This window comes from Thermobia domestica, chromosome 9, assembly GCF_964235325.1.
Source record: "Thermobia domestica chromosome 9, izTheDome1.hap1.1, whole genome shotgun sequence".
Taxonomy (NCBI): Eukaryota; Metazoa; Arthropoda; class Insecta; order Zygentoma; family Lepismatidae; genus Thermobia; species Thermobia domestica.
The window spans coordinates 87,464,095-87,491,366 of NC_137462.1; the positions used below are offsets into that span (position 1 = coordinate 87,464,095).

At 36.1% G+C, this 27,272-nt stretch overlaps 1 protein-coding gene across 1 annotated transcript in view; it reads right to left on the reverse strand.

Moving 5' to 3' along the window:
* The window catches only part of LOC145694826 (dynein beta chain, ciliary-like), a 614,922-nt gene that overhangs the window by 68,441 nt on the left and 519,209 nt on the right, over positions 1 to 27,272 (reverse strand). Inside the window, exons 57-60 of the mRNA XM_081771484.1 lie at positions 26,040 to 26,209; positions 16,207 to 16,345; positions 10,700 to 10,864; positions 8,950 to 9,143 (exon numbers count right to left, since the gene is read on the reverse strand). Coding sequence (XP_081627610.1) covers positions 8,950 to 9,143; positions 10,700 to 10,864; positions 16,207 to 16,345; positions 26,040 to 26,209 — 668 coding nt within the window. The remainder of the gene's footprint in view (positions 1 to 8,949; positions 9,144 to 10,699; positions 10,865 to 16,206; positions 16,346 to 26,039; positions 26,210 to 27,272) is intronic.

Below are 27,272 nucleotides of genomic sequence, written 5' to 3' on the forward strand. Positions count from 1 at the left end.
CGTGGTGTGCACGATGTAGAAGCAGGTGACGTTTCGTTCAACTAGAAGAGCACCTTCCAGGAAGCAACGTCTTTAGACTAGTATTTGAATTTTTACTAATTAATACTGCAATAAACGTCCATATAAGCACACGATTTCTTCACTACTGTTAACATTAATAGCTACATAATTTTTTAAAATAATGTTATAGAAGTTCATGAGGTTCATGTCTAGCAAATTAAGATTATTGCGTGTTATTATATATAAGTACAATCAATCCTATGAAGTTTTTGAGAAAAACAATGCATAAAGTTGTATTTCTTCAAATGGTACTACGTCAGTTCACATTTTAAATTTATATCTTTAAAAAAACGTACAATACATTTATTATTCAGCTTACAAACTAAGAACGCCATACTATCTCAAAAACGTTTTCATAATAATAATAATTATAATAAAAATGGTATCAAATGCTATGGCCATGATATGACGTACGGTATTCCTAACAAGTAGAAACAAAGTTACAAGGGATTGGGAAATTGACTTTTTTCAAAAGATTATTTTGTAAAAGTATTTAGAAATGTATGACATAGATGCTTTTCAACGAATATAAAGATCATAATGCCTTTTACAGTAATTTCAGATGTAAAAATGAGGGATAACGCTGGGGTACGTCCTCCCCCACTTCTATAAAATATCTATGGCGTCCCCCACTTCCTGATAAAATTACAATGGAAACAAATAGGCCCTGGGGACGGCGTGACGTCATGCATCCCCCTATCTTTTTAATGCAAAACAGCAATCTCTAGAGTATGTTTTCCTATCTCCGGAACGGTTTGAGATATTATATTGATATAAACGGCTCATGATCTGTATAACTAACTAAATGGTGATAGAACCTGGAGGTTCAATGGCGTGTTAACCAAAGCTCTCTATTGATTTCTATCCTTAGCCAACTGGAACCAGTTTCTTCTTTACATTCCTATTTCTGGGAGGTTTTTCTAATGCTAGTTTTCCGTTTGGACTATCAGTTAAAACTTTGAAAACATTCTCACTTTCTTTCATTCTGGATACATGACCTGCCCACCTGAGCTTCCTAGACTTGATGAGCTTAACAGTTTTTAGTAACAGTATAAATTATGCAGTTCCTTGTTATGGATTTTTCGTCATTTTCCATTCCCGCTCTTCTCGGGTCCGAATTCGTCTCAGGATTCTATTCTCAAATACCTTTAGTCTTCGTTCTGCCCTCAGAGTAAGAATTCATGTTTCGTAATCATACAGCACAACAGGTATGATTATCGTTTTATGCATTTTAAGCTTCAAATTCCTGAGAGAATTCGCGACAACAAAAGATTTTAAACTGAATAATCACAGAAATTCCCTACTTTCAGTCGATATTTAATTTCTTTGTGGATACGGTTTTAGTCTGTTAATATTGATCCTAGATATTTAATAGTATCCACAAGCGAGTGTCATCCATATACAAGTCCGGATCAATAAGGCAAGTGCCTTTGCGGCAGAAGTGGACACATTGAGATTTCTAAGTCAAAAAGTGTAATTCTGTTTCGTTTGATCAGCGAATAAGACAATGTAGAGGCAGTTGAAGTTGTCGAGTAATGCCGCGAAGGTGTCAACAATAAATTATAAGATCGTCAACATAGAGCAAATCAGGAACAAGAGACTTGAGTTGCTAAAGAACATTGTTGACTGCGATAGCACACAACGTGACACTAACATTAAGTACACTGCCTTCCTCCTAGCGCTCTGGACAAAGCACTCTGAAAGACTAGATCTCACACTCACTCGGAAATGTCGCCCATGAAGACAGTTCACAATGAAGTGAGGCAAATGCCCACAAAGATCCAGTCTTATAATTGTTTTAATATACCATAACGCCAAGTGGTGCCTTGAGAAAGGCGCCATGAATCCGTTCCTCATGATGAACGAGATTGTCAGTAGTGCTGGTACTGGCCGGTGGAGTCCCTTGCCACTGCACTCTGGAATAGAACCACAAGCAGCATTCAGAAGAGTCAGCTCGAAAGTCTTTAGTATAATAGCTACAGGGAGATCATGACGACAATGAAACTTACTGATCGCACGAAAGTTAAACCACTCAGCACGCTTTAGATTGAAGCGTTGGTGAGGAAAGTGAGGAAAAACAGGGAGATCTTTGACGAATAACGGAAAGTGATCACCGCCACAAAGATTAGGATGCACTCTCCATGTCAATGAAGTCGACAGTCAAGCACTGTGCATGGAAAGATCGATACAGTAATACGTGCAATGGTCAGTGAAGAAATGAGCCGGACTGCCATTATTGAAGATGAGCAGCCCAGTCTCTTGAAGAAAGTCTGTGACTTGACGTCCACGATCGCCAGTGCAGACAGAGCATCAGAGACGGTGATAGAAATTAAGATCTGAAATAAGCAAGACTGACAATTCAAGATGATGATAGAGCTGAAGAAGATCGGCGTTCGTAAAGACTTCAGATTGGGGAGTGTATAAGGAACAAATGGTAAGCAGGCGAGGGAAGAAAACTTGCACTGCAACAGCTCGCAGTCGGCATACTATGTGAAACTACCGAGAATGAAGAGAATCAAAGACACATATGGCCACGTAGCCTGCAGCGGGCTTATCACATCTACAAACAGTATAGCCAGAAATAAGAGAAGACAGGGTAGACCTGAAATTAGTTTCCTGCAATCAGACAAGGACTGGTGAGAGCTCTGAGAGAAGTTACGTCAATTTCTCAAGGTGACTACTGAGGCCATTGAGGTTCCTCTGAAGAAGTGCCATAATGGAAGAGAGAAATATTTGAGGCTAACCTTTCAATGTGGGCCTAGTACCGTCCACTCACGAGGAAGGTCCATAAACCGTGAGAGTTGAATTTTGATGAAAATTTGTGACAAGATTCAGTTCGAGTTGCTAAGTAATGTAGTAATAGTCACTCGATGCGCAAATGCTTCGTTGATCTGCTACACCGACGCCATCTTGAAATCCAGTAGGCAATGTCCAAGAATACCCTTTTGACACAAAAATGAAAAATCTTTTGATAGATCTGACTTCAGTATTGTAAATCAAGGTAGAGCATCTATATGTGGGAGTAATTTCAGTGCGTGGTCGCCATTTTGAAAGGCGCCATATTGAATCGCGGTCAAATATGATAAATGGTAAGGGGGTCATGTGGGGTATCAAATAGCACTGGAATTTACTCCTGAATCCATTTCCGTAACCAAAGTTTATATATCTGTTTTCACTTCAGAGTTAAGAGCTCTCTCGCTCACAGGAACATATAAAAACTGTGCAATTAAAATTTGTGTTATTAAATGTGTTACTATTATTATTATACTTTCAGGGTTTTAAGTAATGCAGTAGTTAATGCAGTACAATAGCCACTATACCAATCATATCTTGAGACTAGTGAAAGAAATCGTTAATTAAATCGAAATGCCTGTAGTGAAAAATGGAATAGCAGCATGCTACAAGTTATACCTATTTCAAAGTGCGATGGAATAGACTGCTCGTCGATGAAACACATGCCTAATAGTACTGACGAGCAGAGAATACCAAAGGGATTGTTCGGATATATATTAGAAAAATGATATAAACTGGTGAATATTTGTTGAACGACCAAAATGGTTCGGATTCCACTATAATCAGTAGGTCCACGTCTCCTTTAGCGTAGCAGACATAAGTGTGGGACGTTGGACTGAATCAAACCAAAAATCTATTTTAGGCAATTTACGTGGTCCGTTATAGTGTGTTTTCTTCTCCAATCTTGAAACCTTAGGCAAAGACCATCATTGTTGCAGAATATTGCTTTCTTTTCAAATACTCATACTTGACAACCTATAACTTACCGTGCATATTACTAAGTTAAAATACTTTAATGTATTTATTGCCAGTTTGTCTAAATACAATCGATTTATTGCTGACGCATTGAACAAGTAAAGGGGATGTAAATTATCAGTTCACATCCCATTCTCAGAAGAAGATACACCTGGAAACTTAGAATTCAGATCTCTTGTGTCTGTTCTGCTATTAGTGATAGGGGAATTCATACACACCTGCTAAGAATAGACGGCAATGAAGATTATTACAAGATTCAATTCAAAGTTGCAATCCATAAAACAAGCCTCTTTTTTGCTTTTTTCTTCAATATTAAATAATTAAATATCTGCAACTTTCCACCTTTAACGATAAAACGCTTATAATAAGGGCAAGACTAGTTTTCATATCAAAACTGTGATAAATAACTAACTGTAGCAGGTGTTCACTTGGCAAAAGTTTGGTGTTCACTTGGTGTTCAAGTTATATGGCAAAATTTTCATAATGAAAATGTATTCTGTTGTGTATCATCAATTTTGTGCGCCAGTCCTAAAGGACATGCTTGCATATGCATGGCAGAAATGTGAGTACGTCACAGGAGCAATAGTTGGTTCATTTACAAATGTTCTGCAGCAGTGTCGGATTTACGTATAAGCTAAACAAGCTATAGATTAGGGCCCCATACTCATAGTGGCCCAAAAAATTCAAGGAAAAAATTGAATGTACATTTTCAAAATATAAGAAAAACAATAAACGAAGTAACATCTTCATATAGCAACAGTGCTTCGTTTGTGTAGGCCCCTATGATGTAAGTAATGGGACCCCTTCTGCTAGTCTGCTTCGTAAAATATCACTGGTTTCTTCATTTCTGTATATAGGGTCCTACGTTCATCTGTACACATAAAGGGTCCCATTATCTTCAGTAGTTTAGGGCCCCACCAAACCTAAATCCAGCTCTATTCTGGAGACTAGTAAAAAATAGTGTCTGTGGTCATGAAGATTCTGACAAAAGAGCATTTGTTAAGTGTTTGTACTGCCCCACGGTACTGTGTGCTAATCATTTCGTTTTGGATCTCCATCTTCAGAACAGAAGAGCAAAAGGTTAATAGGTTAATATTTGCGTATGTGCATCAATTTATATTATTTTTCTATTAATTCTTCTATTAATTTTTTAATAACTTCAAGATATATTCTTGTAAAGTCATATGTGGCGTTGCACCTAACTTATATTACAGCATTTAAATGCTATGCATAATCGCAACACACAGACTCATATATATAGCTCACTTTGAAATAGGTATAATTTGTTACAGTGCTGCTATTCCATTTTTCATTACAGGAATTTCGATTTAAATAACGATTTCTCTCACTAGTCTCAAGATATGATTGGTATAGTGGCTATTATATATCAAGTGACTACTACTGCATTAGTTAAAATCCTGCAAGTGCTCGCACGACTGCATTTCATAACACAAATTTTAATTGCACAGTTTTTATATGTTCCTGTGAGCGAGAGAGCTCTTAACTCTGAAGTGAAAATAGATATGTAAACTTTGGTTACGGAAATGGATTCAGGAGTAAATTCCAGTGCTATTTGATACCCCACATGACCCCCTTACCATTTATCATATTTGACCGCGATTCAATATGGCGCCTTTCACAATGGCGACCACGCACTGAAATTACTCCCACATATAGATGCTCTACCTTGGTTTACAATACTGAAGTCAGATCTATCAAAAGATTTTTCATTTTTGTGTCAAAAGGGTATTCTTGGACAATGCCTACTGGATTTCAAGATGGCGTCGGTGTAGCAGATCAACGAAGCATTTGCGCATCGAGTGACTATTACTACATTACTTAGCAACTCGAACTGAATCTTGTCACAAATTTTCATCAAAATTCAACTCTCACGGTTTATGGACCTTCCTCGTCAGTGTCCATTTGTTTATCTTCCATCTACTTATCAGATTTAAAAGAAACTATAAGTAGCTTACGAGCATGTGAAGAGTATGATATTTTCGTGGAAGAACTATGTCATTGAGCAGCGTATATGCTGCTAACCTTTAGGTCGGAAACTAAAGGTGGGCGGCGATGAGCTAGTGTTCGCCAAGGACCACCACTAATAGAAATACGTAAGTTTTTGTGGGGTTCGCTTGTCGGTGCCACTGGGGTCGGAACGGGAACAAGACCAGTTAACTGGACTGGGTGGAAACGTCGGACGCCTAGGATGCCACAGATTTACAAGAAATAGTTACAAAAGTAACAAAGCTCACAAAAAGCGAGGAATGGGTGTTTTCTTTTAAACGACGCTTAGCATCAGCAGCAGAGAACAACCATTAGCTATCGGATAAATTTCTCAAGTTGAAACGCTGGTCAGTCCCGAGACCAAGCAGAATACTTACCCTTATTGTTGACTTGGTCGATGTACAGAGTTCCACATCATGATTCTCTAGCCGCAATTTGCACAAAGAGCAGCACTCACATTACACGACATGTAGGTGTGTCCGAAGTGTTAATTTGAAACAACGCAGGAGAATATAGAGATGGATCTTAAGTTGATAATAACCAGATTTCACGTAGTTCGGAAGTGTAGCGAAACTGAAAATAAGAACTAGTGACTCAGTAGCAACGAGTTCACCTGATTTCTTAGTGTTGATGCGAGATACATCTACGACATGTTGGTCATCCAGCTCTGTCGGTGGCATTTAATCTCCTTCTCGGTGGCATTTAGGAGGTCCTAACGTGATATCACACTACGATGGAGTTCTACCAACACGTTAAGTGGTCCAATGGTAGACATTTCAAGTAGCTTTTTTGTATGCTTCACGTCGAACATTTGCACCAATAAAATGCTATTCCATAATCTCTCGATATATTAAACTTGTCCGGAGTTGTTGGTAATAATTTTATTAATGAGTAAAGGAGACAAGCTCTTAACAGCATTCGGATGATTTGCTCTAGCATTGGCACTATCAGTATCTTTATCTTTAATTACAAGATATCAGACTACAGGTATTATGATACTTGTATATTCCACTCAATCTAAAATTTGGAAATTTGTCTCATTTTCATTTTGTTTGGGTTTTTTGTGAGAGCGTGAGCCCGGACCTGAGTTGATATTTTTAGTACTCATAAAAAGTTGGTAATATACATTTATAATACTAAAACTTGTATAGACACTGCAACTTCACACCGGGGCGCTTTCGAGGAGAACTTATGCTATTCCCCTGGCTATCCCATAAATACGACCTCACCGTAGGATTTCGTGAGGCCGACGTGGTCAAGGGGAAGAGGACCATCCCCATCGACAGAAACGGAAGGCCTCGACAATAAAGAATTGGAACTAAAGGAAGCAACCTATTCAACAACAAAAACCACAAGAAAAGAAAATGTCCACACCAGTCCACAAGAAAAGAAAATGTGCAGATTTTTATATTTTGTATTTTTATTTTTTACTTTTTTATGTTTCAATAGTTTTTTGTATGTTAATATTTTGAAAGACTTGGACACCGGATAACACAAATATTGGACCCACACAGTAGATGGCAGGAATAGATGCATGCCCACCTCAGTTGGAAGAAGACGTCCACAGACCATTCATTTCCAAGACCCACACCAAACATTTAGGGCACCCCTTTATCCGTTCCCCTGGGTACTCTTGCGCTGCACTCCTCCGTTCCATGGTTCCTGATCTATGCGTCTTCCTAGCTACAAATGCAACCAGAAACAGGCCATAGCAAGATTGGCGTCCAAAGAAATTCGTCCGCTTATCTTTATACTTTTCTCGATCGAAGGTTTTAAGTGTCGGTGATCGGCCGGCACAACTCCACCTGGAAGACCAGTGGCTGATGCAGTTCCAAAGAATTGGATGATGATGCATCACATCCCGACGCAGGAGTGTTGACATTTGAAACAGCACAATATAGGGACGGATCTTAAGTCGATAATAATCAGCCTATAGGTAGTCTGGAAGCGTAGGCAAACTGAAAGCAAAAAATAGTAACTGGATAACAAGGAGTAAGCCTGCAAGTTACTTCTACAACAGGTTAGCCAGCTCTGATTTAATTTCCTTCTCGGTGGCGTTGGATATTACACCGCAAGAGACGTTCAGTAACGATGGGGTCTACTGACACGTTCACTGATACAATGTTAGTCAATTTGAGTAGCTTCGCTGTTTGCTTGTCTTCGACCGTTTCTACCAATAGGGTACCCATCCGTAATTTCTTGATATCTCTAACCTGTCCGGCGTTATAAGTAATTACTTTATTAATAGGGGAGGGGGCAAGAACTAAATAGCACTCGGACGGTTAGCTTCAGCATTGGTACTATCAACATCTTTAATTACAAGATATCGGACTATAGGCATCACGGTACTTGTCTTTTCCACACTATCAAAATCTTGAAATGTTTCGCTCTCTTTTGGTTTGGACTTTTTGCGAGTGTGAGCCCGGACCCAATTTTATAGTTTTAGTATCTATGAAATGTTGATGTTCATTGATGAATGGAAAGTTCGGGTGAGCGTTGCAACTCCATATCGGGGCGCTTGCGAGGAGAACTTACACTACTTCTATGGCTATCTCATAAGCACACCCTCTATGCTAAGTACTCGGTATCTTTTCTTTTTAGTTAGCGATATTAATAGAAGTAAAATTTGCTTAATCTTCTAATTTACGGAATTGAATTACTTTATTTAAAAAAAGAACGTGAAATTTTACCCACAGAAACTAGAACGAACTAAGATTTTTGTGTCATACTATCGATTAAGAGTCGAGTTTTTATTAATTTTATATGCAACACAAAGTTTTATCATATGAGGACAATTTTTATTCGCAGTAATCTTGTGAAAGGAACAAGCAGTATTATTTGTTGCACACACTAAATAAGTATTATCGATACGTCAGATGAGAGTTTCAGATACGCAACAGAGCCAAGAACACTTAATTTATGTGACTAATATACGACAGCGACGTCTGTAAATTGACGAACATTGATTTTATAGAGTGAAGTTGTGTATAAAATGAAGATGCCCTCTCAGTTCCATCCTCTCGCCACAATGATGGTTCGCTGCTTGAGGGAGTCTGAAAACTTAAGCATTTACTTCCAATTAAGAAATAATAATTTTATACTCTCTTCACTTACGTTCCTCTTTTGATAAGTTGTCTTCCTAGTAGAGGATCTAAAACAGGATCAATACTTTCTCCAATGTTCTCTATAAGAACAGGAAATCCATTACTAATACACATCTCAATTATGTCCAGATACCCTTTTTGTCCTAATCGAATCACTCGCAAATCATCTCCATATCTTGTTTTAATCCATTTTATTCCTTGCAGCTACAAAGAAAAGAAATTAATGTTCTCATTTATATGTCACATGAAATTCAAACAAGACTTTAATACATGTGATGTAAAATAATAATCACGTAGTCTATGAATAATATCATATTATCAGTCAGGTTGTTTCTACTGTTATCAACAAATCAAAATACTAGAATGTAAATTTACATATTATATTTAAATTTTCGTAGTTAATTAATTAATTGATTGATTTTGCATTACAAGTACAAAATAATGCTTCTAAAACTAGTTCAAATAAAAGTTCAAGAAAATCAGCATAATAACAAATTAAGTGATTGATCACTGAGTGTTCAATGGGGACGTTGGCACTGAGGTTAATTTACCCTGTCACGATAAGGCCAATGGCCGACATATTATGGGAATTAAAAACTCAAAATAGAAGTTTTTAAAAAGTTAAGTTCAAGTATAAAACGCCAAAAATAAGATTAAAACAAAGCAAAAAATAAATAAAAATACAAGAAAATAAAATTTAAAAAGGATGTTAAAAGGGTAAAAGAATGAATAACAAAATATAAAATATAGGGCGATTCAAAGAAACGGGAACTTTTGAAAGTTGTATTTGCAACAGTGGGCGTTTGGAAACACTGAATAACGTACGCCAGCCTGTCAACAAGACCCTGCCATTTAGCAATCATGCTTGCTTGGAGTGGTGCGCAACGTGCATTTGCGATCAAAGCACGATCAAAATTTTAGATATTGGGCAAAAGACAATCCTATGGAGCTACACCAGCGTCCCTTGTACAGCAACAAAGTTACTGTGTGGTGGTCTATGTCAATATACGGTGTGATGGACCCTTATTTTTTTGAGGACGAGAATAGCTATGCGATTACAGCCAGATCGAATCGTTACGTCTCCATGCTTGAAATCTTTAATGTGCAACAACTACAGAGATTTCCACATTTCCACACATTATTGACACAACCTGCTCCAACAAGATGGATCAAAGTCCCATATAGCACGAATCTCGATGCTTGCTGTACGCCAATTGTTTGGAGAACGCGTAATTTCAAAAAATGGTGACACTCAATGGCCTCCCAGATCTGCTGATTTGTCAGCTTGTGATTTCTTTTTGTAGAGCCATCTTAAAAGCAAAGTATTCCTTAGTCAACCTACTACAATGGAAGAATAGAAAGCCAAAATCCGAGAAGCGATTGCCGGAATTCCAGTTGATATGTTACGTCAAACCATCAACAATGTACGGAAGAGACTGCAGGAATGTTTGCGTACAGAAGGAGCTTACCGGCAAGATGTCATCTTCAGAAAATAAATTGTACACCTGTATAGTCACTGAAGTCCACAATATCCCCCAAAACCTGGCTTAGTTTTTTAGTTCTAAACGTTCTCTGAGATCTCACAGTCAGTATTCAGGACATTTTATAAGGATGTACCGAATGCTTAGTGGGAGGACACAGTAAAAGATTACATTTCACAATATTAGGAAGTGAGCGATCTTAGTTTCTGTTCATATAAAAATATCACAAAAGGTTTTCTACGTAATTTTACGGAAATTATTCCTATAAGTATTCCGTACCTGTGGATCAATCATAAGAGGCCACCTTTCCGAATTGGTTAGAATTGTTGCATTTTCTGTGGACATCCTGTCACTAGGAAGTCCTTCATTATTCCAAACAGCTATTTGAGCATCATCTGTCAACAAACTCAATGGATCTAATCCTACTGTGAGAGGAATAGGAGGCTGAAACGGAAGAATTAATTGAAAGTCAAAGATAAAATAATTACTTTTTTTCTAACCTCAATTCTACTTTAATTGCAATGTATCTACTTCGTCTATGGCTATTTCGAGTTATCTTATTTAATGTTATAGAATAAACGTTTTAATCCACTTGCAGGATTTTGAATTTTTAGGTTTGTGCACTCGCACGGAGTATTGAAAGGGCTTCTCTTGCACTGGCATTGGCGTCGTGCCAGTTAGGTCAGCCGAACGATCCTTCTGTAATATTTTTCCATGTTATGCCAAAATGCTTCTTGATTTCGACACATCAGCTTTATGTGGACGTTTCCTAGGTTCTTCTTGTTTCTTGTATCTAATCAATGATTGCTCTTGTTTACTTATCATTTTTTTTCGTTGCAACGTCTGGATCATTGGTACTTCAATGCTTTTATTCTTCTATTCACATCTTAAAGTAGGCAGAATATATTATTTGATATTTGTCCACTTCAGGACTTGTGAATTTATTTTCTAATCTGAACCTGTAATTTACATTATAAATACTAATTGTTGCACCCGACTTTTCGTCACGTTGTACACTATAGTTTAAATAAAAGCTTGCTTAATTAAAAGGTGTAAGTGCTTACATCTAACATTTTGTTTGGTTATCCATCATCCAACAAGCGGTTACACAAATACCAACCCCTTTAATGGTGAGCGCATCCTTAGAAGCAACAGAAGACGACTGAATCGGAGAGAGTCTACAGACGCATTAATAATACATTTCTCAATCTTTAGGTAATCAGAGATGCAATCTTCTGGATCCATGTTTGACATAGTTCTGTCATCTAATGCAAATTTCTTACCTCTTTCTTCAAAGCATAAGAATCGTGCCCCATTGCATTGTATTGTATTGTTCATTTTCGTCCTTTTTCATATATTTAACACTGTATTACAATGCATTTGAAGTGGACATGTCATTTATAGATAAATACAAAAGTAAAATAATAATAATAATATAAATTACATACATTAGGTTAATAATTATACCTTACATTTTGCATGATATCATTATTAAAAATAAAGTTAGTGCAAGTACTTATTACTTGCAGTGTATGTAGAAATCCTTGAATGTATATATATAATACTAAAAACAAGTAATGAGACTGATTTACTGAACAGATAATGTAAAATTTTATTGTAGTTAGTAATTTATGTACTCATCTACCAAGTGAAAGCAGTGTTGTAATAAATACCTCTGGAGTTCTTTTTCTGAATTTAGCAACAGAGTCCTGAGTCTTTATATCTTTGGAAAGTTTATTGTAATGCATAATACCAAGGTGTTTAAGCCCTTTCTCATATGATACAGTTGTATGTTCTAAAACAGAGAAATTTTGTTTGTTTCTTGTATTATGGTTGTATTTTCTTCTACTCGATTAACCCTTTAACCGTCATGAGGCATCAGCCTATGCCTCACTGTTTTTATAAATTTGTGCCGCGTGACACTTATGAATGCCTCACATTTTTTTGTTTTCGAAGATTATACACATGCAGTACGCAGAATCGGTTCAAATAAAATGAGAAACATCAAAATTACGTTTTGGCTCCAGGGATATAGTTTTTGCTAATACATTGTGGCAGTTAAAGGGTTAAGGACACCCTCTAATTGTCTCTTTACAAATATCAGTAAACAAACAGGATACTGGAAGTATACGATGTTTTTTAAATAATAGTTTGAGCTATCTTTTAGCTTATCAGTTGCCATCATTCGTATTATTCCCTTCTGTATTGTGAAAATTACTTTGGCTTTGCATGTATTCCCTCAAAATAAAATGCCATATGTTACATTAGACTGGAATAATCCAAAGCAATTTTTTAAAAGTAAAATCTTTTAACATGTCTTTAAGTACTTTAACTATGAAATAAACCCGATTTGAATTTTTACTACTTAATTTAGTCATGTGTTCATCCCTGGAGAGATTTTCACCTATCCAAATTCCTAAGAACTTGGCCGACTTCATATAGTTTATTTCCATATTTTCAATTAAGACATTCACAGGCTGTATATATTTGCCGCACAACTGATGAAAATTGGTTGCTCGTGTCTTTTCAATATTTAATTTAAGTTTATTTCCTTGAATCCGGTAGTTTAGAAATGCTCTCATTTGCATTACCTTCAATATCCTCATCAGTTTTCCCTTTTACAGTACTATAATATTAGTATCATCTGCATAAAGGGATACTTCTGCTTGTGGAATATTATTTAGTGGGGTCTTAATGTATATCAAAATTAATAACAGCTCTAATAGGGATCTTTGTGGTGTTTCACATGATATTTATTGTTTCTTCGATAATATGTAGTATGTACGTAGTTTCGTTTGTTTCTCTGTTACTATATGTAATTTCTATTACTTACTATCGAGTTTTCCATATATGATTTAAACCATTTGGATGCAATGTCTCTTATTCCATAATCTTGTAACTTTGAAAGAAGGTTTCTATGTGATACTAACATGTAAGTCAAATGCTTTGGAAAGATCAAAGAAAACACCTATACCAGGTACACTTTCCCTCTTATCTAAACTTTTGTTTAATTTCTAGGAAATTATATATTAAGGTTTCCGTTGATTTTTCTTTTAAGAAGCCATATTGCTTATGTGTTAATAGATCATATTTAAGTAAAAGGGTTGCTACCCGGACACTCATTGTTGTTTCTAGAATTCTTGAGAGCGTTGAAAGGAGTGAAATAGGCCTATAATGTTCAAACGCTGCTTTATCGAGTTTTTAATATACTGGTTTCAGTTTTGTAATTTTTAATATACTAGGAATTTTCCATTTAAGAATGACATATTTATAAGGAAACACAGGGGATCAGCAATAATGTTTTTCTTTACAATACTTGGCGATACGCCATCTACGTCAGCTGATCACTTACCTTTCAATCTCTTTAACATTTTCATATTTCTGTATTAATAACTGAATGTAGATACATTGTATTTTACAAATTCTGGGGAACATTTGCGAAGGGGCAATGGTGGCTCATTATTGTATATTTATGAAAAATCACTGTAATAATTATTAAATAGATCAACTGTTGTACGAGGGTCTTTTATTATGTTGCAATATTTAATTGTCTCTTAATTACGTTCAAACTTACGAGTACTTACATTTAACTCGTTATGAACTAATTTCCACAACGCCTTCGACTTATTGTCTGATTTCTTAATAATTCTCTCATTGTGTAACATTTTTGCTTCTTTTAGAACTTCTTTATATATGTTTTGCATCTCTTGTAACATGTCTCTGTATATGATGATAGATTTACTTGTGTTTTAGCCATGATAAAAATATCATTATTTACTCGCTACTCTGATCCGTTATGTTACCCAGGATTTCTGAACAGTGTATTTTAAAGCTAAGCGCATCTTACGACAGCTTTATACATTAAAAGGCTATTTCTCGCAAGAAACAAGACTATATCTTGTTAACACTCTCATTTTGCCTCTGTTCGATTACTGCGATTCAATATATGGTAGCTCTCTCTCCACTCAAAATATTAGGGCAATTCAGAAAATACAGAACTATTCTATACGCTTTTCTCTCAATTGCAGAAAGTCTCAGCATATACTGTCGGTACTTAATGAAAACAATAACCTAACCATATCCCGAAGACGATATCTCTGGTACTGTTGTTTACTATATAAAATAAATTCACATAAAACACCACCTTAGTTGCATCATAAACTAACATGCAGATCAGAGATTCACCGTTACAATACCCGAGGAAGTAATAAACTGAATATGCCGCGGCATTCTTTAAAAATAACAAAGAAGGCATTTTCAATTTCGGAAGCAAGAATCTGGAACTCTCTACCAAAGCCAGTCACTGATAAACCGTACAATTCATTTAAATCATCACTGCAAACATTATTATTTACAGATCAGAGACAAAGCATTGGCACACATGAAAGGTTTACTAGAGTATGAAATTGGACTGAAATTGGACTAGCGGTATGTGTATAGTGTTTTTTTTATTTTACATTTACTGAGTGTTTTGCTTATCCTTAGTATTATTGTATGTACCATGTTCTGTTGTTATTTGTATCTTCTTTTTTTCTTTGTAATGATGACAAGGGTTAGGTGGCAGAGCAGCCTCCGGCTGAACCTCGCCCGCTGAAACAAAGAGCAATTCAATTCAATTCAATTCAATTTTGATTGTTTTGGAGAAGTACACATCTTACAACGAGTAATGGTAGGTTGAAATAGTATGTTTTGTTATGGATCAATGAAGCAACTTAAATCTTCATTACCCTGGTTATACATTGTAGATCTTGTTCCAAATTTCTTCTCTGAGTAGGTGATTAAAATGTTATCTTTCTTTTATAAAAGTTTCTTTTATAAGTTACGTTACTTGTACTTGTATTACAACTTTTTATTATTACCAAAAGTTATATGTATCGAGTACTTTGGCAAGGTAGTCTGAAAAACCACCGTTGGAGACTTCTACTGTGTTGTGGTTAAGATGCTTGCTCACTATGAACTGGTCAATTGCCCTTTTGGAGTATAATGTAAAACTCGTGGGAACTTCGACAATTGCCTTCATATTAAATGAATCTAGAAAAAATCTACCTCAGGTTTTATCGGCTGCAAAAAAATCTATGTTGATATTCCCAACAGTTATGACAGTCTTCTTGATTTTTAGAAAATAATTAAGTATGGTATCCATATTATTTATAAAGATTGTCACAAAAGTGCCAGGATTTCTATATACATATACAATTACAAGGTTATAATGAACAATTTCAAGTGCACAACTTTCAAAATGTTTTTCTACATTAAAATTTTGAAACCTAGTGTATTCTTTCGGATTTATACCCTTTTTGCATATATATATATATAAAAGCTCCTCCTCTATCTCTATTAGTTCTATAGTACCGTCTGAAATCGAGGAGAGGTCTAATGTTTTTCTTCTAATCTCATCACTATTCATTTCGAAAGAATGCAGTTTAAGTTGCAATTTAATAGTCACAAGAAATTACTATAGGAAAACCCAAATATTAATGGTCAAAGTATGTAAATGTGGTTACAGCCTTATTTGTTTTCAAATAATAATACTGAAACAACATAGTTTTTAAGTTGCAATTCATTCTTCAGAATGCAATTGCCTGCAAGCAGCAACATCTATTGACATAAGGCAACAAGCGATAGGGCAGGTAGCGACGTCTGGAACCATGACTATTTATTATTAAGAATTAGAGTGATGCATTGAGACGTTTGTCATTAATAAGAAGGATTTAAGTAGAAGTCTTTAATCATATACATTTTTAGAGTTAACGAAAAATAGACTGAAGAAAAATATAGAAACTTACATCTACTTTATCAAAATGAGGGATCCAATATTTTTCCATAAGCTCTAGCCTATACCTCTTTGTGAAGCAACCAACGTAAGAAATAAAGGATGTGACAAGTAATATATCGCCAGGAAGAGTCTTTCCTTGCTGTTTGAAACTAAAAGAAAAGAGAATATGGTATTACACTTCAAGTGGAATTAATTTTTTTTTTGCATTAATTTTTTGTTTGAATGCATTATATACAACACATAGATGAAAACCTATTTATAAGAGAGTTGTCACAGATAATGTTTTTTTTTCAATTTCTAGTACATTTCGTTGTTATTTAAAACTAAGGCCCGGATTTATATGCAGTAAAAAACTGAAAATATACATGATACAAATATGCAATATAAAAAAATTAAAAGAAACTTAAGAAACAGCTTTTTCATTTAAAATTCATTTACATACGATATTTATTGTAAGTAAAATGATTTGTTAAGGTTAGCAGCGAGGCTATTTTCCTCGACATGGCAAGGCTAATAGCCGATATAAGCTGCATATTAAAAATTCACAATAAAACATCTGAAAAAATATAAATCAAATATAAGATCTATAAATTAAGAGAACAAACCATAAAGCAACAAAAATTAAAATACAGGTCGCAGAAACAGTTAAGGAATAAATTAAAAATATATAGAATATATAACAGGAAAATACTCAAAATAGCAAGAACAGAGGCTCACAATGGAAAAATTTTAAAAAGAATTACAATTAAGAATTATATTTCTGGTCTTTTGGCAACTGTGGCCATTTTAGTCCGTCATGTATGAGGGATGACGTCCATCGGCGTCACACTATCCGAGGAACTGGGGAAGGAAAAAAAGAGCAGGGAAGAAAGGAAGTTTCCTGGGACCTTCATGTTAGGTACCATTCCAGTATTTGCCTAATGTGAATAAGGAAAACCGAGAAGAAACTTCACACAGGATGGCTTTCTTGAAAAGGCTTTCTACACATTTTCGCCCGATTGTTCTCAGTAGGAATTGAACCCGGGACCGCTCGCACAAAACCCAACCAACACACTCTTGTCATAAAGACGTGAAATGTCGGCCATGAAATTCCGATAGCGAAGAAATATGACGTCATTTTGTACGGTAAATAAGGGTGACACATTTAATGCCATTGAGAACCGTATCCATTGTTTCCTTCTTGGTCGCACCTCGAAGTCAGATCCCAACGTGCTTACCGAATCAACAGCTTCGCTGGATTCCCCTGACGATGTCAGTATCTTTGACCTGTGCCTATGCCTAATCCCACTGGTTGATGGACTTGCTTTAACACTTCCAGCGTCTTTCTTGGTTGTCTGCCCCTTAAATCTGCTCACTTTACGGGAAAACATCTTTGACAGAGATTTGCTTGTTCGGACGTCAATGTTACCAATGCTCATTTTCCGTGATGTTCCCTGGTCCAAAAGAAACTTGAATTCTAGTTCTGGAATCTTGCGTGTCCTCTCACAGTTCCAATCTTCGGCGCTTTTACATTTGCAACATGCAGTATCAAAAAGAGACTTTTCCGCGTGTACAACAAAACCTGCACGAAGTGTTGCTTCTTGTACTTGTCAACTGAAATGTTTTTCCTTGGTGCGACACTTATAAAATGTTTTCACCATGTCAAAAACTCTCCTTTCTGAAACCACAGGAATGCTTGCTTTACGCCAAATATGTACAACTCTTTGTCCAACTAGTTTACAAATGTCAGTCACTGGTAATTTAGTTACTTTCGTCACCACTTAAACCGCTTCGAAACCACTGATAATGTCACACAACGTCAGCATATGTAGGTAACTGCACTTCACTCATTTCACTTGAAGTGCCAAGCCTCGTTTCACACTTTCCCGCGTTGATCTGCTATGAGGCTTTTTCTTCATCCTGCTTTCCATTGCTTCTAAACTTGGAAACCAAAGTATACAAAATGTCTCTGAATCGTATCGCACTAAGAAGACTGTAACTTTAGGTACTATGCACAAACTCTCTGTCTTAACAGAAACAGTAGCAAACTAAACCCGTTAAAGCTTAAGCTGCAATAAACTTGCCTGTTGGATTGGTTGGCCAAGTACGCAATATTTATACCACCGCCGAACTTCGAGCGAGAATATTCTAGAAACGTCGGCGTAGGTTCTGGAGCCAACGAGGCGAGAGAGAGTAGCGCGAATCTTCTGGACGGAGCCGGACGTTCCGACGACGCTCGAAGAGCGTGGCCAAAGTAATTTCGAAGTTATGTAGGCTGCCGCTAGATGGCATTTGCTGTCGGTGTACATACCAAGCGAAAAGTTGTCAAAAGCAAATCGTGTTATATCAAGAGCTATGCCTATAATCATCGTTAACGTGACATTCCAAACAAAATCTGGACATTAATTCCAACAACTCAGCTAATATGGCTGTACTTTGACTCATAAACATTTTAAAATTATTTACTGGCATTGCTACAAGTTTCTTTTAATAAAATAATTGTATTATAGCTATAAGGTAACTCTGAAAACGACCACAAGTAGCAGATGTGTCATTGGTGTTGTGCGTGTTGCCTAACCAAACACTTAAAACCTTTAAGTCCGTTGGGGCAGAGTAAAGGGTTGTCAAAAAAAAAAAAATAAAAAATCAGTAAGGTCGGTGCCACTAATGGTACCTTTTCCGCACTAGCCGTCATGGAATTTCCAATAAAAGTGCAAAACTCTCCACCCTAGGCAACAATATTTCAATCTTACCTTTATAACGAAACTCCTAGGCAATAAGAGTAATTTTGTCTAACTTAATTTAAAAGTTTTTATAGTTTCGCTAGAACGACGTACAACTAAAATATGTGTTTAGGATTTTAATTCATGTCCTATTTTGTTAAATGTTTTATGAATTCTTGTTAAATTTTGACGTTATCTGACTTTGAACGTTTCCGTTCAATCACGTAACGAAGACATGCTGTTACATCGACAGCGAGAGTACTAGACATGACATGCTTTCAATCTTTAAGTTTGCTATAGGGTGTTTTCATTTCAATCTGTAGATTTCTTAACATGAAATTCTAAAATTGTAATTTCGATGCAACAGTTACATACTTGCAGTAGATGTTACTGAAGAATTTAGTTTCTAATAACTTCCTTGATTTTACATAACAAGCTGTTAAAACCGTATATTTACTATAAGTATTTTGTATAGGCAAGACTAAAAGTGCATTACCACTTGCAATTCTGCCTTTCCTGCAATAGTAGGCATCCCAAAAAACACGGTCATTGGGGTGGTTGAGAATTCGAAAAGCGTTGGACCAAACCTCAATTTTGTTACAAATATAGCAGTTTGCCAAACTGCAAATAAGATAATAAAAACTTGTTAAGAATGACGTCTTTTTTAAATCGTGAGGGCAATGGATGACATAAAAGTTACAAAGTGACCTTATTTAAGCAGTTCAAACAAGACGAATGGTAAGAAATAGATATCAGAAGAAAGCAGTTTCTCTAATTTTTCCAAAAAATCTCGTAAAAAAGAAAAAGGTTACATAATGTAAGGCTTAATATAAAAGCCTAACAGCACAAAAGCAAACATCCACAGGAAACGGAAGGAGAGACGAACAGACTAAGGGACACTAGTAGCATAGCAGACTTGCGGCTCTCACATGCAAGATAAACAGATGGGACCCTAGTTGTAAACAATATAATAATAATAATAATAATAATAATAATAATAATAATAATAATAATAATAACTATTATTATTATTATTATTATTATTATTATTATTAAAATCTGTGATTCTGGCTGAAAGCATGTCTGCATATAGTGGTCATGTGTACACTTTTCGTCAATGAGCGGTCCCAAAGGCCAAAAGGGATGGAGATAGCCGAGAAAGAGGAATAGAAAAATTTCTTAACATAAATTCTAGGTCAAAGTTCGAAGCAATTGCTTTTGACACGTGCTTTTTTGTTTCTTTTTTCTGGAGCAGAAAAATTCTGGCGGCTAAGAAGATACAGTATGTAATATTGAAAAATTGCAGTTGGATTCATTTACATTGCAATTTGTGGTCACAAAAAATGTCATTAGAAGACATTATTGTAAAAATTAAATTTTATTTCTTCATATATCGCAAGTCTTAGGGGCCCCCTATACCTCGCTCCCCGAATATCGATATCGAAAATTTAGGATGTCGATATATTCGCTATAGCGAATGTTGATATACGTCAATATCAATATCGATATATCGACATATCGCACAGGCCTTGTCACAAATACGATTGACTAGTGAGGTATCACTCCCCACGGAGAGGAGTAAATTATACACGCATTTTGACAATACTGTCTTGTGTTGTCCAGATACTTACAGTAGCAGGAGAAAAGAAACTTCAAGGATATATATATATATATATATATATATATATATATATATATATATATATATATATATGAATTTCGCTGGTAAAGAATTGTTGCTTAGTGAGTAAAGGTTTACTTTGTTGATGTTTCACCACAACACTCGCTGAACCGGGATTCATGTCAGCTATCTTTCAGACTCAAAAGCAGAACACGCTTTCACAGTTGAATTGGCGCCATAATTACTGCGCATGCTTAGTGTTTATTTACATTTCATTAACCACACTCGATTGTAATATTATTAGATAATCCGTATTATATTTTTGTCATTTATAATAATGTACAGTTTTATATGGAGCTTCATAGTAAAGGTAATAATAAAATCATATGAACTACTTTGCGGAAGAGTATTAGCGTCGATAGCCCAACAGCAAATTAGCGAGATTTAGTTTCACGGTGGCTTTGTTTATTGCAGTTAGCTTACCCCAAAAAGGGTTTAGCTGAAGGAGTTCAATATTTTATTCCCAGATGATTGTGCAAAGACAGAAGCAAGCGTCTCAGAAGGTCGAACTCAAACAAACAATTTTCGATTTTTTTTAGAAAGCCAGCAGACCACATTACCCCCAGAGCCTGATTAATTTCTTTAGGTAATTCTAAACGTTGTCTGAAGTCTGAGAATTCTAGACATTCTACAAGAACTTGACGAATACTCAATGGAACGAAACAGTCTTCACAACCTGGATGGTGAGCCACTAACTAAATAGAAATAAGTGGAATGAAAGTGTTTAATATACAAACTTGTAAGGATCATTTCATTCTGCTAACATATGGTAATTACCCAACACAGATTTTAAAGTGTGAAATTTCTTTGTTGGCCTGGTTCCAATCTACTTACCAGTGGGAGTATATTTATTCGACAAAATAACTTCACGATCTGAACCGGAGAGACTGCTCCAGTGCAAACCCTGCCAACGTGGGATTCTTGGCTGCTATCAGCATACATGTTTTCCTGTATGCCGAAGTGTGCTGGTACCTATCAGAAACAACGTCACAGTTCGTTTGCTGTAGTTGTAGGCATCTAAGCAGAGGTACGTGAATGAGAGCGAGATTACTAAAGACATTCTACAGATTTTGTAAGTCAATGCAGATACGCACATGACGCAGCAAAAGCTGAATATCCTGATAGATAGGAAGCTTAATTAATATTAGTTCAGTAGTGAACACTGAACACAAGTGATGCAGAGTAAATTCCGGATTGTCCTACAATTGTACTGGTTAATTGGTTTGATCTTTCCTAGCCCTGAATTTGAGCTAAGTACCTTCCCCGCTTTCTCTTTAATCTTTTCCAGTTGTGCCTAAGGTAGCATTTAAAAACTAAAAACAAACAAGTTCGAGTGTCACTAATCCCTCGTATACCAGAATGGTCAGTCAGTATAGTAAGGTTGAATGCTTGAGACCGCGACGAAATTTCTTTTGTTTAAAAGACATGCTAGAAAAATGTACACTCAAAGGGTAAGAGAAATACTTTTAAAGGAATGTTTAATACGCAAAAAAATCGACTCAGAACGTTTAGAATTTTGAAATGATTTGTATCTTTAAATATTCGGGGAAATATGCGAATGTCCTTCGAATATATATTCACTTTCAAAATATGCGTTTTCATATGCACATGAATTTTAAAAGAAATCCAGGTTATATTATTAACATATTTAACATCAAAACGATATTGGAACAAGACATTTTTAAAATACCTTCAGACTTGATACAAAGATTGTACTTAGAATATAAAATTTGTGTGTGCAAAATTATATTAAATAGAGGCAAATTGATATTTGTAAACTTCAATTTTAAATCAATTTTAATGAAATTAATTTTGGTAATTTTACCAACAGGTTTTGTGATTGTAGTCTATGGAACTCATTCTATAATGGTTTGTGTCAATGGAACACAAATGTGCATTTTAGTTTGCGATAACAGGAATTTTGCATGTTTTGTGTCGTGGCTAAAATTTTGACCAAACTTTTTGCGGTTTTTGCAAACACCCTGTTTATCCAAGACAAGTTCTCCTCTACATACGTTACACAAATTTACTTAAATCAGTTATTATACGAGTCTCACCGAGACTTATTCTTAATTTTCCCCTTTTACGAATTCTGTGGAATAATTTTATTTCTTGAAAGGACTACAGATGCTCAGAGCGTCTGCCTCCTTTCCGTTTCAGACACTCTTCCCAACCCTTACGACGAACTGTGATATGATAAGATTCTCTTTTCTCTCTTTTCTCCCTTTTGAAATAACTTCTCTGTTTTACGGTGGATCATATTGCCATATATAATCGAAGGTGCTACCTTCTGACCTAAACACTTGTGTTAGTATATTCTCTATATATCGCCATTACTCACCGTATCTGACATTAATGTTACCAAACCCTCTTCGAGTATTACTCCTGGTATTAACTCAGATTCTATATTTAGCGCTGACTTCATACACTTTTACAGCTGCCCAAACTGACCTTTGAACTGAACACTGGTGGTGGCTATGTGTCACCCCTTTTGGTATAATGTTGTGTAATCTTATCTGGTTGTATTTGGAACCATCTCTGTATTCTTTTTCTTTTTTTAGTGAGTTATCCTTGTGAGGGTGTGTGCATTTTGGAACTATCATAGTCATCAGAATCGTCGCGCGCCTATCATAAGTAGTATGAGATCGCCCCTAGGCAATCAGAGTTCACCAAGTGGTCCAAACCACTACCTCACCAGCAGCCAATCAACTTATAAAGGATTTTTTCTAACTATTGCACAATTTGATGCAATACTGACACACCCAGACTCGATACACATAAAACCTCCGGAATGAGATCTCTTGCGTTCATTACCTCCGAACTACGCGATGAGCACATAACCTGTGCTCTAGTCCCTACGCCTCCGCGGGAGGCAGGCCTCTGCACTCCCTGCAGAGTTAAGTTACTTAGCTACTTAAGCGATACGTCAGACTATGACTCTGTCTTGACATGTCCGTCTACTTATGGTTGTTACTCCTGGACTTCTTGTGTTCTGTATAGTGAAGTACGAAAAACTGGAGAGTGTGTCAATTCAATAAATGCGTGAAGACCACTACCACGTCCATCTCTGAAAATTGGACTTCTAATTGCGTTTGGATTGTAAGTAATAATTTTTCTTTGGACCACCCAGAGGGCTGTTGTACACTTATTCATTATCGCCCTAAATATTCTGAATTATTTCGTAAATTAAATTGTCTGTCTCCGCACCTACTGTCTTTGAAAGTGGGACTATTTTCCTTATGTCGACTTTGATACCTCTCTTAATGCCACACCTACGTTTAAAATCATTGATCTGTGAAAACCTATGACTTTGATCTTATTTTGTGATTTAACTGTGATCTTTAGAACTTTTGTCATTACGGTCTTTAAAGAAACTGAACCCTTTAACAATAAACCAAATTTTGCAACACATGTGTTCTGCTGTTAATATTCTTGTTACTGCAACAGACCGGTAGAAAATCCCATACCTCTTCCTAAACTGAATAGGTAACGCTTCCACTCGGACCATACACTACGAACTAAGTGGTAAGCCTCCTTACGGTGGATCGTCGCGAGAGTGACTCTACAAGTCGTCTAGTATCGCAGTCCTGCTTATTCCTGAGGACTTCTGGCCTCCTTTTTGAGGGACATCTCCTGGACAAGGTACGTCAAGATTCTGTCTCGACTAAGACACCTGTTTCTGACCTCTTCTCTGCATCCACCTACAGGTAAGAACTAATATCTATCAGCCAATCCGCTCGGGCTCTCAATAATCGCTTCCAATTTTCTGTCTTCAAGAATCTACTGTTAGTGAGTTAATTTCGTCACCCATGACAAAGTGTTGTAATTTGATTCGCAGTTGTGTTGTGTGTCGCCAGTGAATAGTGTAAGAGGGCTTTGGTAGGAAAGTGACTCTTAGTGTAGATCATGTGTTCGTCATTCTCATTTGTAGTTCAACGTTACCGTCTTCCTATCCTTGCGGTTAGCAATCTTGTGTTTGTGATGTAATATTTCAATTGACCAAGGGAAGTCGCTTCCTCAATTGGCTTAATACTTGATATCTAAATGAATATTCTTTAAGCCTTAGTAATTTAATTAATTAGGTTACAATGAACGTGTGTTTTAACTGTTTGGTCGTTCAACTACCCTCCTTTAATTGCCCATTTGCTTGAACCGTCTCATTTCTGACGAGGTGTACTCACACATTGTTGTTTCGTCCGCCTCCCTTGATGTAACTAATGATATCGGGATGTGTTTGAACTTCCCTCTTTTAATGTACGAGACCTGGAGGTGTCTCCTATCGCAACCCGTGTGGCTCACTTTATTTATAAATATTTATTAGGTATTTAACTTACTATACATGTATATAATGTGACAGTAAATCGGGCAAGTAATTTCTAAGTATCCTTTTATAATCTTGTAATATGACTTCTGTCGGGTTGAGGATTCATTTCGCCACTCTCAGATTGAACGACCGATGTTTTACTGAGGCCGTAGCCTCTCACCTTAGAATCATAAATCACACTGCTCCTTGTTCGGACCACAGCTATCGGTGTGATTCATAGAGAAATTATTTAAACTTTATTTATTATGTTTATTGCATTGATATTGTTTTAGCGACCCCGTGATAAATTGTGAGATTGAGGAGGCAACTATTCGACAAGCATTTTACCTTTCACGCAAGGATAGAGGTAGTATTCTTGAGATCAAAACGCTAACCAAAACGTCCTACCGTTGGCTTCGCTCTGGCTCGACCCCTACGGGCTCGACGACGCTATATTTGTGTCGCGTTGGGTTCTGAAAAGCGGGCAAAGGCTAGCACCGAATGAGGTCCTATATCCGCCTTTTTGCAAATTATGTATTTTCTACAGTAATAGGAAGATGGAACAGAACAGAAGATATAGCCTCGCTGCTGAACGGGATGCTAAACTCAAATCCAAATCCAAAATCAAAGTATATTCTACCACTGTATTAGTTTCCGATATATGCTATGTTCTACTATAGCTCACATGCAGTACCGGATTTAGGTTTGATGGGGAAATAAGCTATTGAAGATAAGCCCCTATTACGAGCGAGGCTTGCTTAACGGGGCTCGATTACAGCGGGGCTGAGAAACGGTTCGATTACATGTTGGGCTGGGGTAACGGAGCTCCATCCCATCACAAGCAAAGCTGAAAAACAGTCTCTAATTACAAGCTAAGCTGGAAAACAGGGGTCAGTTCATAACAAACTAGTACATAATGCAAAACAGTGTTCTTGCATGTGCGTTTATCGTATTTTCTTTTACATTATTATTTTGAAATTACATTACAGCCAGATTTTTTCTGTAATTTTTTTGGCCCCCAAGGGAGTGAGGTCCTAAGCTACAGCTTGTTTAGCTTATACGTAAGTCCGGCACTGCTCACATGAACTGACTATTACAATTACATTTCGAATATTTGTTAATGCCATCACTTATTTCTAAACTTATAGTTTCCTTACTTGTCTACTGATGCCATCCATCGAACTTTTTCTGATGCTAATCCTCCAACCAGTCGATTAGCCAAATCAATTGTGCGATTCGTCGCATCGGCTTCAGCCTGACACTTCATTTTCTCATTAGTGGCTTCTTCAAATTCTGCTGTTAATTGAGCTAGCTTGTCTTCCAATAGCTATAATACGATACATAATCTTATTCAATGTTCATATTAATATACGTGTCTGTTATTTAAAAATAAGTTAGATTTGCTATCTAGTTTAATAAAACCACTGTAGTGTCATATTTGTCCGAATTTTGTATATTTAACTTAAAAAGCATGATTTATTCAGAATATTGCTTAATTGATTATGTGAATTAATGAGGGCATCAACCCCAAGTTATTTTCTTCAGATTGATATCACGCACTAAATAGGAATGTCAAATGACAATGTACGACACCCGTTAACAAAACAACTCAACTAAAAAATTTACAAATTGTCTAGATTTGTTTCAAAGGTAATGTTTCGATATATATATATATATATATATATATATATATATATATATATATATATATATATATATATATATATATATATAGATATAGATAGATAGATAGATATAGATATCAGTGACTTGCAGGTCACCCAAGCAAACCAAGTAGTCCTTGGGCATTGCTTGATTAAAAGAAACTAGATAATATTGTCTTCAAAATATCATTTATTATTTTTTAAGAATCACAATTATAGATCCATACTTTATAGATCCATACTTAAACTTTTTGTTCGTATTTAATAATGAACATTTTTGTTTATTTTCTGTAATAAAATCCTGAAGTATTTCTAAATCTGCTGGAAATCGCAGAATGGAAATCGCACAATCAGCGTAAATCTCTCCGCTGTAACAGGCAGTAACTAGCTACTGATACAAAAATTACTTACTCGGAGAACGATACAAACCAGACGAGATCGATACATCTCTATCAGGGCGCCATGCAGTGCTAACTAGTCGTTACCATGACTACCCACTTCAGCATAGCTTTCAACGAATATGAAGAGCGCGGACAAGCCTAGAGTATGCTTTCTCCATGAGGACGTCTATAACCAATCATCCAAGCATCCAATGAAGATACTGCCCTATCTTGTAGTGTAGGCTTTCGTCAAACTCTTTTCCCCCTCTTTCTCTCGTACATGACATATGTAGTGTATTGTATGAAAGACTGAACATGTCATAATTAAAAAGAAGGAAAATCATAA